At 40.8% G+C, this 15511-nt stretch overlaps 1 protein-coding gene across 1 annotated transcript in view; it reads right to left on the bottom strand.

Moving 5' to 3' along the window:
* KLHL41 (kelch like family member 41) overlaps nucleotides 1-15304 on the bottom strand; it is a 16211-nt gene extending 907 nt beyond the window's left edge. The window contains exons 1-5 of the mRNA XM_007452620.1: nucleotides 14123-15304; nucleotides 9458-9615; nucleotides 9226-9333; nucleotides 6321-6506; nucleotides 3749-3895 (exon numbers count right to left, since the gene is read on the bottom strand). Coding sequence (XP_007452682.1) covers nucleotides 3749-3895; nucleotides 6321-6506; nucleotides 9226-9333; nucleotides 9458-9615; nucleotides 14123-15232 — 1709 coding nt within the window. The 5' untranslated portion in view covers nucleotides 15233-15304. The remainder of the gene's footprint in view (nucleotides 1-3748; nucleotides 3896-6320; nucleotides 6507-9225; nucleotides 9334-9457; nucleotides 9616-14122) is intronic.
* Nucleotides 15305-15511: the final 207 nt, after the last annotated feature.

Genomic DNA, 15511 nt, shown 5'->3' with positions numbered 1-15511 from the left:
GTAGGGAAAAGTAGTCAAAAAATATTTTACCACTAATCAGGAAAAGAACCTTGATTATCTATACAAAATTTGGAGCAACAAATTAAAAGATAAAGAACAGTTTTAAATGATCTAATGAAAAAGTGACCACATTTAAGCATGAGGCCTAAAAGCATTTGCTTCCTGGCAGTTATATTTTTTACTTTCAGCTTGGTCAGTCCTACATAATGGAATGATTTCAAGAAAAAATATGGGAATGGAAATTATTTTTTACATATCACAGTAAGAGGGTCTATAGATTTAGAATGTAGTACACTGTTATTTTCATCTCTGCATGTGTGAATTCACTAGGAAGTTGAGGGCAAATGGGTAGCCACTTCCCTGTAGGTTAGTGGCTTTCAACTTATCGCATATCAAAGTCACCTGGAGGGCTTGTTAGAACACAGTTTGCTGGCCCCTACCCTCAGAGGTTCAGTAGGTCTGCGGGGTGAGGACTAAAGATTTGCACATCTACCAAGTACTCAGGTGGTGCTGATGCTGCCTTGGGAACCACTGCAGATCATTGGTTCTCAAACTTGACTGGCAAATTGGAACTACCTGGAGACGTTTAAAATGTTGATGCCTGGGTCCCACCCCTAGAGACTGACTTTTTTAAAGTTCCCAAAGTGATTCTAATATCCAGCAAGGTTTGAGAATTATTGCCCCAGATTTTATTACCTAAATGGAAAATACCAGTACCTAAATTTAAAATTTTACAGCCAAGCAGATAATGATGAATGCCCCCTCCTCTTGCCTTTTCCAAATCCAGTGGTTCTGAAGTTTGTCTGCACATTAGAATCATCTGGGAATCTTTTGGAAGTTACAAAGCCCAAACTAAATCCCAGGTCAATTAAGTCACAATCAATAGAGGGGAACAGAGGCAGCGTCAGTGCTTTTTGAAGTTCCCGAGGTGATTCCAATGAGCAAGCAGTTTTGAGAAGCACTGCCTTAATCGCAAAAATGAACCATAATCAGAATCCCTCCTGCTAAAATTACCAGGAGATGCTGTACTTTCCTTTTCTGTCTGCAGTATTCTGTTGACGCAACTTGGCTTTTTTTTTTTTTTTGGCGGTACGCGGGCCTCTCACCGCTGTGGCCTCTCCCGCCGTGGAACACAGGCTCCAGATGCACAGCCTCAGCGGCCATGGCTCACAGGCCCAGCTGCTCCGCGGCATATGGGATTTTCCTGGACCGGGGCACGAACCCGTGTCCCCTGCATCGGCAGGCGGACTCTCAACCACTGCGCCACCAGGGAAGCCTGCAACTTGGCTTTTGATCACCATTAGGATCCAGAGTGGCTCATGTGGTGTTCAGCTGATAACACCATTCCTTAACATCAGTGTTTCTCAAGGCTTGCTGCATATTAGAATCACCTGGAAGGTTTTAAGAACTATTGATGCCCAGGCCCTGCCTGCAGAAACTGATTTAATTGGTCTGCATGAAGGCCCAGGCACTGGTATATTTTAAAAGCAGCCAGGGGACTTCCCTGGTGGTCCAGTGGTTAAGACACCATGCTCCCAATGCAGGGGGCGTGGATTCAATCCCTGATCAGGGAACTAAGATTCCACATGCTGCGCAGTGCGGCCAAAAAAAAACACAACCACTAAATCATGAGGTATGAATTTTAGAAAATAAGGAAGAACAGCAACTACTTGAGAGTTATGGACGGAATAATGGAAAGAAAAAAAGATACAGAAATGATCTGAACCAAGACCATTAAAGAGGGCTGTAAAAAGGAAGGAAGGGAGATCTGACCTGAAAGCCTTGAGTGCTGCTTTCCCTAGAAATTTCCAGTTTATCTTCTTCCCTCTTTTTTGGAAGGAGAAAGGTAATAGTTAACTTCCTTTATTTTTTAAATGAATGTATTTATTTTATTTATTTATTTTTGCCTGCATTGGGTCTTTGTTGCTGTGCGCAGACTTTCTCTAGTTTTGGCGAGCAGGGGCTACTCTTCGTTGCGGTGCATGGGCTTCTCATTGCGGTGGCTTCTCTTGTTGCAGAGCACAGGCTCTAGGTGCATGGGCTTCAGTAGTTGTGGCTCGCGGGCTCTAGAGCACAGGCTCAGTAGTTGTGGCGCACGGGCTTAGTTGCCCCATGGCATGTGGGATCTTCCCGGACCAGGGATCAAACCCGTGTCCCCTGCACTGGCAGGCGGATTCTTATCCACTGCACCACTAGGCAAGTCTCAGTTAACTTCCTTTTATAGCCACTTTTTCTTGCCCCCTACACAGTTAGTTACTGTTACAACAACATAAGGAAATGATGTCTGATGCACAAAATAATTGTTTGGTTAAGCTGCCAGCCTTTCAGCCTTCCAGTTTACCAGCTGGGAATAAGGCATGTACTGGTTCAGGTATAGAACAAATGTTACCTACTTTTCACTCTCAGGCTCAGTGTTATGCCTTCACTGATCACTCTTCCAAAGCTGTACTTATAACTTAAATGTGTAAGCAAATCACCCACTAATCTTGTTAAAATTAAGATTCTGATTGAGTAGGTCTGGGTTGGGGCTTGGGATTCTGCATTTTTAAGAAGCTCGCAGGAGATGCCAACACAGCTGGTTCACAGACCATACTTCGAGTACCAAGGTTCTGGACAATCTGGTGACAGGCCAGGTAAGGGCATCCAGACTTGGGAGTGGGGCTGGCCTTTAAACTGACAGGTGAAGCGTAAGTCTGGCAGTTTCTGGATGAGTATACAGCATGAACTCATGCTCACCTCAGGCAACTGAGATCTACCTCCTGTAAACTTAGATCAGCAAGCATGGTGCCTGGGCTGAAGACAGCACATGTGGTGATCTGATAGTGACCAGATGTCTGCACACTGTATGCCCTGCCCCAGCTATGTTACTATGTGACTTTCTTCCATGACACAAGTTACACTTCTGCTCCCAGGACTTCTGGATACACTGGTCCTCTGTGACATTCACTGCATTAGAAACTATGGTAAACTACACACACACACACACACACACACACACACACACACACCTTTTTAAATACATTCATTTTAAGCTTAACTGTAAAATAGTTCAATTGAGTAACAACTGCAAGTGTTATACTTGGGAGACCTACCCAGCACCTATCTTGGAGGTCAAGTGGATTGTTACTTTTTCACTTTTCTAAAAAGCTTTTATAACTGAATCCTCAGAAAATTGGAAAAATATTTAAATTAGATTCAAAATAGAGTTAATGAATCATGGAAAACTCAAGAGTTTAAGTGTTTATTCCAGACTCTGTCTTCTTAGGAAATAAAGTACTCTCTGGGAGAAAGGTAAGTGGTTTGGAAGCCTTTGCTCTACTGGATGCCTAGAGCGTTCATTACACTTTTAAAGCTGGAAGGGAGCTTAAAGGATCAGTTGTCCAACTCTCAATTTCTAATTAAGAAATAGGCCCCGATAAGTTCTTTCCTAAGCTCACAGCTAACTAGAAGCAGTGCTTAAGTAAGTGGCAATGTGTAAAAGTTCAACAGGTTCAAAGAGTGTTTAGTTTACTATCAAGAAGTAGCATACAGGGCTTCCCTTGTGGCGCAGTGGTTGAGAGTCCGCCTGCCGATGCAGGGAACACGGGTTCGTGCCCCGGTCCGGGAAGATCCCACATGCTGCGGAGCGGCTGGGCCTGTGAGCTATGGCTGCTGAGCCTGTGCATTTTGGGAAAGTCTGGCTTCTTATTCAAAATTGTTTTATCTTATTTAATATTTGGTTCAGAAAATTGGAGTGAAGAAAACTTACTTCCATATGTCATTGACTTCAGTGGGTGCAAATTCTTTAGACTCCAGCTGAATCATGGCAAAACCACCAATGGCATACAGGGATCCAGCCAGGCTGACCAAACTGATGGAACTTCTTTCTTGGGGAAATTCAGTCATTACTTCCCACCTAGGAATTATTGAAGATACAGTTAATGTAAAACTTTAAAAAATGCCAAATGTATTTACCAAACAATTATAGGAAATTATAATTAAAAACTTCAAGTAGCATAAACATCCAAAATTAGAAGATTAAATTTGCTACTGGAAAATATCTAAATATTCCTTTATTTGAAAGATGTAACCAAATTAGATTTTAAAGCCCTCAATATGTCAATCCAAGAATACTTCACCTTCATTAGTTAGCACCTTCAGCAGTGGTTATCAAACTGTATGCCATGAATAGTGGAGTTTTGAGGGACTTCCCTGGCGGTCCAGTGGTTAAGACTCTGTGCTTCCCCTGCAGGGGGCACAGGTTCGATCCCTGGTTGGAAAACTAAGATCCCACATGCTGTGCAGCGTGGCCAAAAAAAAAAAATAGTGGAGTTTTGGGGGGAAGTTCTAGGGCTCCTAGGCCCTACTGTGTTGGATTTCATTTGAATGCTAATACAAATTGTTAAAAACTCTGATCTCCATAGTGTCTCAAGAAATCTCCAAACCCTTTTTTTTTTTTTTTCCAGTACGCGGTCCTCTCACTGTTGTGGCCTCTCCCGTTGCAGAGCACAGGCTCCGGACGCGCAAGTTCAGCGGCCATGGCTCACGGGCCCAGCCGTTCCGCGGCATGTGGGATCTTCCCAGACCAGGGCACGAACCCGTGTCCCCTGCATCGGCAGGCGGACTCTCAACCACTGCGCCACCAGGAAAGCCCTCCAAACCCTTTTTAATAAAGCATGTGATAAGAATAGTTTACAAACTAGGGTTGGAAATTTTCTTTTTAATAGTTTATACTTCATCCTTTTAAGTAAAGGATTTAAGGGAACTTTTAATGTTAATAGCTATATGAAATAGCACCACTAAAGATAAAATCAATCAAATTAATTGGAAGTATCAAGAGTCTAGAATGAGTTAGTCATTTTGGTAGCTCTCTTCCATTACTCTGGCATAAAGGTGGACCTCAGGGCTTCCCTGGTGGCGCAGTGGTTGAGAGTCCGCCTGTCGATGCAGGGGACACGGGTTCATGCCCCAGTCCAGGGGGATCCCACATGCTGCGGAGTGGCTGGGCCTGTGAGCCATGGCCGCTGAGCCTGCGTGTCCGGAGCCTGTGCTTCGCAACGGGAGAGGCCACGGTAGTGAGAGGCCCGCATACCCAAAAAAAAAAAAAGGTGGACCTCATAGTTTTTCTCTAAACATATTATCTGTTTCTCTAATTATAAAAATATATGTACATTATACAAAATCTGGAGAAACAGAAAGGTACAGAAGAAAACAAATATCACCCATTGATCATGTCCTTCAGACATAATCATAAGCAATATTTTGCTATAATTTTGTCATTTTAAAAAACGCATATAAATTTAAACATCCATCTATGCATATGAACAAAACTAAGGACATAGAGTATTTGCAGTTTTGTGTGCTGCTGCTTTAACTTCTTATAACATGAGTTTTTACCCATATTATATAGTCTTCAAAAAAACATGATTTTTAACGATCATAAAAATCTAATTCCATAAAACTTCCTTGTAATTTTCAGATTAACTAAAGTCTGTTTTGTAATCAGGCATACGTGGTTCCTTAAAAAAGTAATAATAGTGCTGTAATTTTTTCTTCATTGCTAAACGAGGAGCATAAAAACTGTATACTTGGGCTTCCCTGGTGGTGCAATGGTTGAGAGTCCGCCTGCCAATGCAGGGGACACGGGTTCGTGTCCCAGTCAGGGAAGCTCCCACATGCCGCGGAGCGGCTGGTCCTGTGAGCCATGGCCGCTGAGCCTGCGCGTCCGGAAAAAACAAAAAACAAAAAAACAAAACAAAAAAACCCCTATATACTCATCTAGATGTGTGAGCTCAAAAACTTGAAAAGGACTAATTCTATGTAAAGAATATCTGTCAAATATCTTTTACATTAACTTTAAGCCAATACAAGCTTAAAAGTGAAAAAAAAAATTATAAAGAACACAAAAGAATCAAACATCTGAAGCATTACAAATATCACAAACTAAGTGGAGGTCTTTTTGTCCTTTAAGAAACTACATATTTCAAATCAAATAAACTTACAGAGAGATATATATCCATTTATGTGTATATAATTATTCAGAAGTATTACCTTTGCATGACTAAATTCACAAAGTTAATAACAAGTAAGGATAGATTGATCACTCCAGCATTTACTTGAGGGTCATGTATTCCAAATTACAAACACACATAATGCATCAAAATGTTAGGCATTTCACACCCATAACACCAAAAGAAACACAGATGAAGACACTTGCTCTTCAATCCTTGCCTCCCTTGCCTCTTCTCCCCATGTCCCAATTGGAAAGCTTAATTTTTATCTAAAGTTAGAAATTAAAACGTATGGTGATTCATATTCTGTAGTAAGAGATGGCAGCTTACTTATTGGTGGTGAGGTCAAAAGCTTCAACTGAAGCTGAAAGACCATCTTCAGTGACGCCTCCAGCAATCACAATTTTGCCTTTATGGACTGCCACTCCAAACATGGAACGAGGGGTTTTCATTGGAGCCAGATCTTTCCAGTCTCCTCTTTTGGGGTTGTAGGTAAACATCCTGTTTGTACACTTTCTGTAAACATAAAACACAACAAAATGGTCCTTTTAGAAGCTTTCTTTTTTGAAAGAAGCAACTTCACTAATCACCTTTGCTTCTCGTTTGAAATACGTAGTATAGTGAGGATCAGGAAAATTCTTAATCTGAACATATATCACCAAGCAAAGGACAATTCCAAATATGAGGACCAAAGCTATTTTAAATCTTAATTATACTATTGGAAGGTAGGGTCCTTTACTTTTGGCAATTGCCTAGAGGCCCAGGCAGAGTAGATTTTAATCCTATCTGCTACTAAATTCAATACACAATAGAGTTAACAAAAATTCATAAACCCTTTATTGTGCCTCAGTAACAAAAACGTTTATTCATTTCATTATCTGAATATCCTAAGAATGAACCAGTTAACTTAAGAAATAACTAGGTGTGAATGTACCTATTTTAAATGTAACTGCAATATGATGGCTCATTTTATTTTAGTCTACCACTAATATACCAATGCATTTTAAGAAATCTGGGACTGAAGATTAGACAACAGTCATCTGAGCTGATGAGTAATGAAAACAATTTTATATGCTAAATGGTACCAGAAAAACCTGGACTTACCTGAATTATCCTTCTTAGTATGTTGTTATGATTCCATAATTTACTGATGGGAGTTCGAATTCCAAATAAGAATTGATTAACTGGATATATTTGGTAAAGCCAAAAAGCAACCAAACAAAACCTCAACTTTTTGTGAGGACAATTTTTTTTTAGTTTTATAAAAGACCAGGTATCTGGAGTAGAAGCATTTCCTCTAATATATGACTATGAGTATTATCTTAAAACTCCTCCATAAAACACAATCCAAAATCATGTTCTTCAAATGCAGTGGCGATAACTAGTATAATTCAGTGCTTATTTTAGGTAATGACTCTTTTCAAAGTTCTTGACTTTGGCATTTGTCAAGCAATGTTCTGGGGGTTTTTTTTTGTTTTTTTTTAAAGGGAACTTTATTTATTTATTTACGGCTGCGTTGGGTCTGCGTTGCTGCACGGGCTTTCTTTAGTTGCAGCGAGCAGGAGTTACTCTTCGTTGCTGTGCACGGGCTTCTCACGTGGTGGCTTCTCTTGTTTCAGAGCACAGGCTCCAGGCACGTGGGCTTCAGTAGCTGTGGCATGTGGGCTCAGTAGTTGTGGCGCACAGGCCTAGTTGCTCTGCAGCATGTGGGATCTTCCCGGACCAGGGCTCGAACCCGTGTCCCCTGCATTGGCAGGTGGACTCTTAACCACTGTGCCACCAGGGAAGCCCACAGTGTTGTTTTGGTTAATCATATTCTCAAGATTAATGTATTCTTGCTGACAAAACCTGCATGCTTCTTATGACACATCAATTTCCTAGTTACTAATACTACTTGAAGGAAACAATTTAAATCATTTGGCGGAGTCACTATGTTTCCAGTCATAACACTGCTTAATACAGATTTTCCATTCTATTACTCAGGAAAAATGTCCCAAACAAGATTTTGCTCTGAGTGTGTTTATAATATGGCCTTCCTTTAAATGTTTATTTGATGGGAATATCTGGCATTAAGGAGGACATCAAAATTTCAGAATATATTATCTTTGAATATGGACAGACTGTATAAAAACCCTTTGCTTTTAAAAAATCATATTTTCTGTAATATATGTCATTTAAATTGAGTAACAGTCATTAACCGCACAATAAACAGTTCTTTAATTCTAGCACATTTCCATATTTTACTCTCCTTTCCTGCTTTGCCCTTAAATTCTTAATTCTGACTCCCTTTCCAGGATTGGGCATCTCTTGAACAAACTGGGTAAATGATACAAGCCAAATTAGGCAGAGTTTTCAGGGGCAGGAAATTTGTTCTCACTATTGAAGCTAAAAATCTTCATTTTACCAGACAGGCTACTGGCTTAACTGATTGACTTATGGAGCACTCTAAACTCACTTCTCCCTTGGGGGTATAAGATCGCTTTCCTAATTACCTATGCCTTGAGAAGTACCTAGAAAGCAAGTTATATGAAACTTCATCCTCTTTTTCTCATAAGAGACTGGGTGCTACTGGGTATATCAGGTATATCTATTCTGTTTGATCAGTGCCTGTTTGTGACCAGTTGTTAAATATTTTGAATATCACCTGTCCAGGAGTAAATAAGTGAAACATTGCTGAGGAAAGAACTGCCCCCTTTTCAGTCCCCAGTCACCAGTTTCAAACTCAACTATCTGAATTCTCTCTGATGAATGTAAAGTACAAATCCATGATTTTTAAGCACTATTGTTTTAATAGTTATATTTAAAATATTATAGTAAAGAGATACACTTAATTTTTATCTACTTATGGCTAAATGAATAAAAAGCCCACTGGTTTTAATGTAGTAAAATATAATTATAAATTAGCCAAATAAAAGGCTTGATTATGTTCCTAAATGCTGCTTTTCCACTGTAAGAATGCTTATGATGGAGATATTATGTTTGTTCTTAGCAATATGCTGGGCATACACAAATTGACTTTAGCAACTTTAAAATTGTATACAGTTTTCTTTCATCAATCATTTTAAATATCCTCCAATAACTCTTCAAAATTTTATTTTGAAATTTTACTTTCAAAATGTTATGGGTGAGAACCAAGTCCTATTTCAGAATGTAGATTCAAGTGAAAACAGGAAGGAACCCTTGTAATAAAAAAATCACTTGGATATAAACCATGAGGAGATGTCAGGGTACTTACTTGTCATCTGTCTTTCCTCCGAGACAATATATCATCCCCTTATGTGAAATCACACTATGGCCATAGACTTTGATAGGAAGTTTTTTAACTTCATTCCATTTGGCTGCCCTAAAATCAGAAGACAGAATTTATATGCTTTCAGTGAACTTCAGGTTCTAAAATTATGACTTTGATATAGGCACTCATATACCTGAATGCTTAGGAAACGAGAATGTCATGCCAACTTACTTACACAGGATCATAGCACAATACTGAATCCAGCGAAGCCTCTGTTTGAAGGTCTTTGCCTGCAACTACATAGATTTTGTCATCTACTTCTCCCAGACCGAAGAGACACCTGGCTGAAGGCAGAGGTGGAAGTCCAACCCACTCAGATGCTACATTATCAAGCTGAAAGAAAGAATATATGAGGAATTGTGGAGCTTGTTACAGGTGTACCAAAAAATATGCTATACTTTGTTGTTTAGAATTCATTGAGATAGTCAAAGTTCTCAAAAGTAAAACTACAACCCCAAAAGGATCATATTTTACCTTTGAATTATGGAGAAAAATGAGAAAAGCTACTTGGCCTACCAAAATAGCTAAAAGTACTCAAACCTGCAGGACCTGAAGAAAGAGAAAATAAAATAGTCACCGGAGATTAGTTAAGAACTGTGAGATTTCTTGTCAAATTTTATTCCCATGTTTCCTTGTTCAGGTTTGAACAAGGAATCATAATACTTTTAGGACACTGGGGAAAAAGAGGGTCACAGTACATGACTGAACCCCGCATGCTATATTTAACATGCTCCCAAGCTGGCGCCCGGGACAGCTGGACCTGTCGCTCAGTTCACAGACAGCTGGGGCACTAGGCACTATCTTTTTTCTTTCCTTCAACATTTTTAGGTTCTCCATGCTTCACTTTATTACTTCGGATATAGGGAGGTGTTATAGCCTATAACTTCCTAGCCTTTTTCGGGGAGTCATTTAAAATACCCTCTCTCTCTCTCTCTCTCTCTCTCGTTTATATTAGGAAGTAACTTTGCTTGTTTTTGCTACTGCCGATTCTGCAAGCCTAAGACAGCGCTCCAAGAGCCCACGCTCTGGGATAGGTGACTGATATGGCTGGCATCAGCTTTAGCACTTACTATTGGTAATTTTAAGATTTTCCACTTTGCATTTTAGGACACCAAAGCACAAGAAAACTGCTTTCTGAGGGTGCGCATTCACAGATTTGTTGTCCTCTCTAGTGCTACTTCTATGCAGTCGAAGAAAAAGGAATAAAACCCAGAATAATTGGATACCAAGGATAGATGCAGATGTTAAAGTCTGTGGTATAGGGAGGGGTCCCTATGGAAGCCTATCTCTATCTGGTCTAGTAACCTTGGTTAAAGCAAAGTACTAATTAAAACTAGCAGAGATGAGCGGTTTGATCCCCACACATACACTGTTAGTTTGCAGTCACAAATTTCAACATCCAGATTGTGATCACTAATGTTTTCTTTTTTTCTTTTTTTTTGCGGTACGTGGGCCTCTCACTGTTGTGGCCTCTCCCGTTGCGGAGCACAGCTCCGGACGCGCAGGCTCAGCGGCCATGGCTCACGGGCCCAGCCGCTCTGCGGCATGTGGGATCTTCCCTGACCGGGGCATGAACCCGTGTCCCCTGAATCGGCAGGCAGACTCTCAACCACTGCACCACCAGGGAAGCCCTGTTTTCATTTTTTGAAAAAAAATTATCAATAAAGTGGTATGTAGTATAGTAGCAGTAATAATGAGCATTTATGGAGTTTTTACTCTGTGATAGGCTTCATACTAAATGCTTGACACAGGTAATCTCATCTAGTCCTGCAGGATAGGGAATTTTATTTTCTCCATTTTACATATGAGGAAACTGAGGTACAGAAAGGTTAAGTAATTTGCACAAACTCACAGAGCTTTTAAGTGATACTTGATGCAAGCTATACAAATTCATAGTTTGTCTTTTTTTTTTTTCTGGTACGCGGGCCTCTCACTGTTGTGGCCTCTCCCGTCGCAGAGCACAGGCTCTGGACGCGCAAGCTCAGCGGCCATGGCTCACGGGCCCAGCTGCTCCGCGGCATGTGGGATCTTCCCGGACCGGGGCACGAACCCGCGTCCCCTGCATCGGCAGGCGGACTCTCAACCAGGGAAGCGCATAGTTTATCTTTTTAAATGGGAACAGCAGCCATCATAATCCCAAACCGGAGGGTTTACTGCCCACACTACACAATACTGTCTACACTCCCATACTACCCCGGATAGGGCACTTCCTACAGCAGATGAGACAGTAGACTGCCTGCCAGGCTTTTTTTACAGATGAGCTGTCAAGCTATTTAACCTCTCTGGCTTCAGTTTTCTCACCCTTAAAATTAGAGTTTGGACCTAGATTACTTTAAGTTGTGGTGTTCAAAGATTTGATGAAACTATTAAGTCTATGGAAAAAACCGGCTCTTACCTAGGTAAAAAAATTCTCATAATCTAATTCTAGTATACAATCAAAGGTCATATGAATCCTAACTTAATACTTTTTTTTTTTTTTGGCTGTGTTGGGTCTTCATTTCTGTGTGAGGGCTTTCTCTAGTTGTGGCAAGCAGTGGGGGGGCCACTCTTCATCGCGGTGCGCGGGCCTCTCACCATCGCGGCCTCTCTTGTTGCGGAGCACAGGCTCCAGACGCGCAGGCTCAGTAGTTGTGGCTCACGGGCCCAGCCGCTCTGCGGCATGTGGGATCTCCCCAGACCAGGGCTCGAACCCGTATCCCCTGCATTAGCAGGCAGATTCTCAACCACTGCGCCTCCAGGGAAGCCCCTAACTTAATACATTTTAAACAGAGGTGACCAAGCAGAAAATACAAAGCCTGAGATTCTCATATGTATATTTTCTTGTGAGTCATAACCCTCTTTTACAGTCAGGTGTTTTTATCCTGGCATCTTGGCCCACTATTTGTGCCTTTTAGAAGGAGCAAGGCATGGGAAATGACAGGGAGCCGAACCTTTCAACTTTGTATAACTTTTGTAGCTAAAAGGAACAACATCAAGCAGGTTTCAGAAATGAGAGGCTGTGTCAATAAAAGCAAGGGCAGTAACAGGATGGAAGAGAATAAAGATAAGGCTATTAAGTATTCTTTGGGTCTATGATTTCCAGGTATCTGTCTGTCTGTATTTTGATGTCATTTTTACTTCCTAGATAAAATTATTGCCTTTTCAATTGAATTTACCCTTCCTGAAATTTATCTGAATTTAAAATTAGGGCTTAGGAAATTTTCTGGCCCACAAATACTTATGATTACAGCTTCTATTTTATCTTTATATTTCATAGTTAACATTCTTTAATGCAACTTGGAAAATTAAGAACCGTGATTAACATGTATTATTACATTTTTCAAGATTAGAAAAAGCTGGTTAAAGAGTGTGCTTTAGGGCTTCCCTGGTGGTGCAGTGGTTGAAAGTCCGCCTGCCGATTCAGGGGACACGGGTTCATGCCCCGGTCAGGGAAGATCCCACATGCCACAGAGCAGCTGGGCCTGTGAGCCGTGGTCGCTCAGCCTGCGCATCCGGAGCCTGTGCTCCGCAACGGGAGAGGCCGCAACAAGTGAGAGGCCCACGTACGGCACACACACAAAAAAAGAGTGTGCTGGGCTTCCCTGGTGGCGCAGTGCTTGAGAGTCCGCCTGCCGATGCAGGAGACGCGGGTTCGTGCCCCGTTTCGGGAAGGTCCCACATGCCGCGGAGCGGCTGGGCCCGTGAGCCATGGCCACTGAGCCTGCGCGTCCGGAGCCTGTGCTCCGCAAATGGGAGAGGCCACAACAGTGAGAGGCCCGCATAACGCAAGGAAAAAAAAAAAAAAAAAAAAAAAAAGAGTGTGCTTTATAAATGCACTGTATGTTACACACTTTGAAAGCATTCAGTGACTGTGGTATGACATTCTACACATGCTTATCTTTGGCCTTTCCAACTCAAGTGCCCATAAACCCCAGGCCATAAGTAGCCATGACCTAAACAAACTCTTTTGAACTATCTGTAAGCTACAAAGTACTGGGACTGACATTATTAAAGATGAAGGTTAAGCAACTGATTCCTTCATAAACTGGTAAATATAATGTGTTGATAATATGAAACGAACTCCTTTCAAACAAACTACAAAGAGTGTTAGTTTAGGAGGATGTGTTTTCTTGGAAACTTCTATGGTTTCATAATACAGATTAAGTTGCCAATATGTCTAAGTACAACTCTGATCCAAATAAATTTGATCATTTATCATAAATATTTCTAAATACAATTAATCCAAATTAGTGACACTTGTGTAGACAGTGTTCCCTAGCAGGTAATCCAAAGCATGTAAAATATGTATACAAGTTCTTTTCATTTTCAACAAAACTATATTTTAGGCAGTAACCATAAATAAGAGATGAAATGCTACCTCCAGGAACTTAAAATCAGTTCAAGGAAACTTGGAAGAAGGTAGAAAATCTGATCAATTATAACATTTTGTAATGTGTAAAGTACTTTGATTTTTGGAAATACAGTAATCTGTTTTTCAGAAAGAGGACACAAGATTAAATTTTGTTTTTACTAAAATACTGGACTTTAAAGGATTACAGTCACAATCAACTATAAACATGACATTTTGGGTAAAAGTGCATAAAGAAAATCGTGAGCCATCACTTATACATTAATTAGAACCTCATTCTTTACCAAAACGTTTATTAAATATTAACAAGCAGTTAACTGATTCAAATATTTGTCAGCCCTCCCTCTAAGTAATGAAAATTCAAGGGACTGGAATAGCACATCAAGTAGAATAAAATACAAGCAGCCTGAATAATTCACAAGTCAGCAAACTAGATGGTGACTAACAGCCTTTCCTTTATGTCTCTACATATATCAAAATATTCTTTCTTACCTGGAAGAAATACGACTGTAGAGGTTGATCTTTATTTTCTTCATCCACATAGAGGCCTCCTACCACGTACACCTGATTTTGCTGGGTAACAATGCTGGAATGATTTCTGGGGATCTGCTCAGCCAGTGCAGTAAGGTAGCATTCATTTTCCGTGGGATCATAAGCTACTGCAGCTGTGTCATTAACCAAGAGGATGAGGTCTTTGACAAACATTCCATGCCTAGGAATATCGTTCAGGTAACCAGGAAGTAAATCTTCATCACCAACATCACCATTCACCTCACTAGCCCCAGCCTTCTCTGTGTTTTTGCTAGGTTCTGGGAGTTTGCCTGCAAAGGCATCTTTGAGAACTTTGATTTTTTTCTGGAGTTCTGGGTTGCTTTTAATTATATCATCTTTCTCAACATGATCTTTAAAATATTTTTCTGCCATAAGGCGAAAACGGATACAATCAAACACTTCGCTAAGGTTTTTAACCCTGTTTTCTTTGTCTGTTCGCACCCATTTCATCACTGCCTCAAATACCGCTTCTTCCTTTTCTACATTTAGGCTGTCATTGGAAATGACTGAGATCAGCTCCTGTGGAGACAGCTGCATGAAGTCCTCTTCCTTACAAATCTGTACAAAGCGATCAGACACAAATTCACGGGCAGAGATGGCGAGTCTCGGGCAGTCAAGAAGAAGTCCTAATCTTAGGATAGCTAGACAGTTACCAGGAGCAAGTCTTTTCTGAAGATAAGAAACGCAGACAGTGAACACGGAGGGGATCTGAAAGCGGCTGGCCAACGCAAAAATATCTTGCACATTTCCGTCGTTGAGATCAATACTGGCAGAGTACAGGTACTTAATGATTAAATCCAGTACAGCAGGATCCACATTATCTAGTACTACCTCCTTTTTTTTTGCCTCATCAATTTCAGATAAAAAATACTCACGGAAGTAAGGACTACAAGCTGACAAAATCAATCTGTGGCAAGGAAGACTTTTGTCACCTGCTTTTAGTGTGCAATCGATGAATTTTTTCTCATCCAGGAGATCTTTTAGACCATCCTGAAGAAGGGTGGATTGGTAAAGCCGCAGTTCCTCTGCAAGTTCCCGCTGGGAATCCATTTTGTGAGTAACCTGAGTAAGGAAGGGGACACTAAGGCCTTAGCTCCTCACAGCGCACAGGTCTAGCAGTAAAAAGGCAGATCAGTGTGCTTTGCCCAGCTTGAAGCCTTTGCAATTTAATCCCACCAGCTAAATATAGATACCAACTCTAACAAGGGAATTTAGGAGAGCTAGTTTGGAAAGAAGAGTTCTTGCAGCTGTTACAGATTGAAAGGAACAACTGGAACTTTTAATCACTAAGGAAACAGCTAAGAAACGAGAGATTTAAATGAAGTGGAA

The sequence above is a fragment of the Lipotes vexillifer genome, unplaced genomic scaffold (genome assembly GCF_000442215.2).
Source record: "Lipotes vexillifer unplaced genomic scaffold, Lipotes_vexillifer_v1.1 scaffold454, whole genome shotgun sequence".
Taxonomy (NCBI): domain Eukaryota; kingdom Metazoa; phylum Chordata; class Mammalia; order Artiodactyla; family Lipotidae; genus Lipotes; species Lipotes vexillifer.
This window is presented reverse-complemented; position numbering and strand designations above follow the sequence as displayed.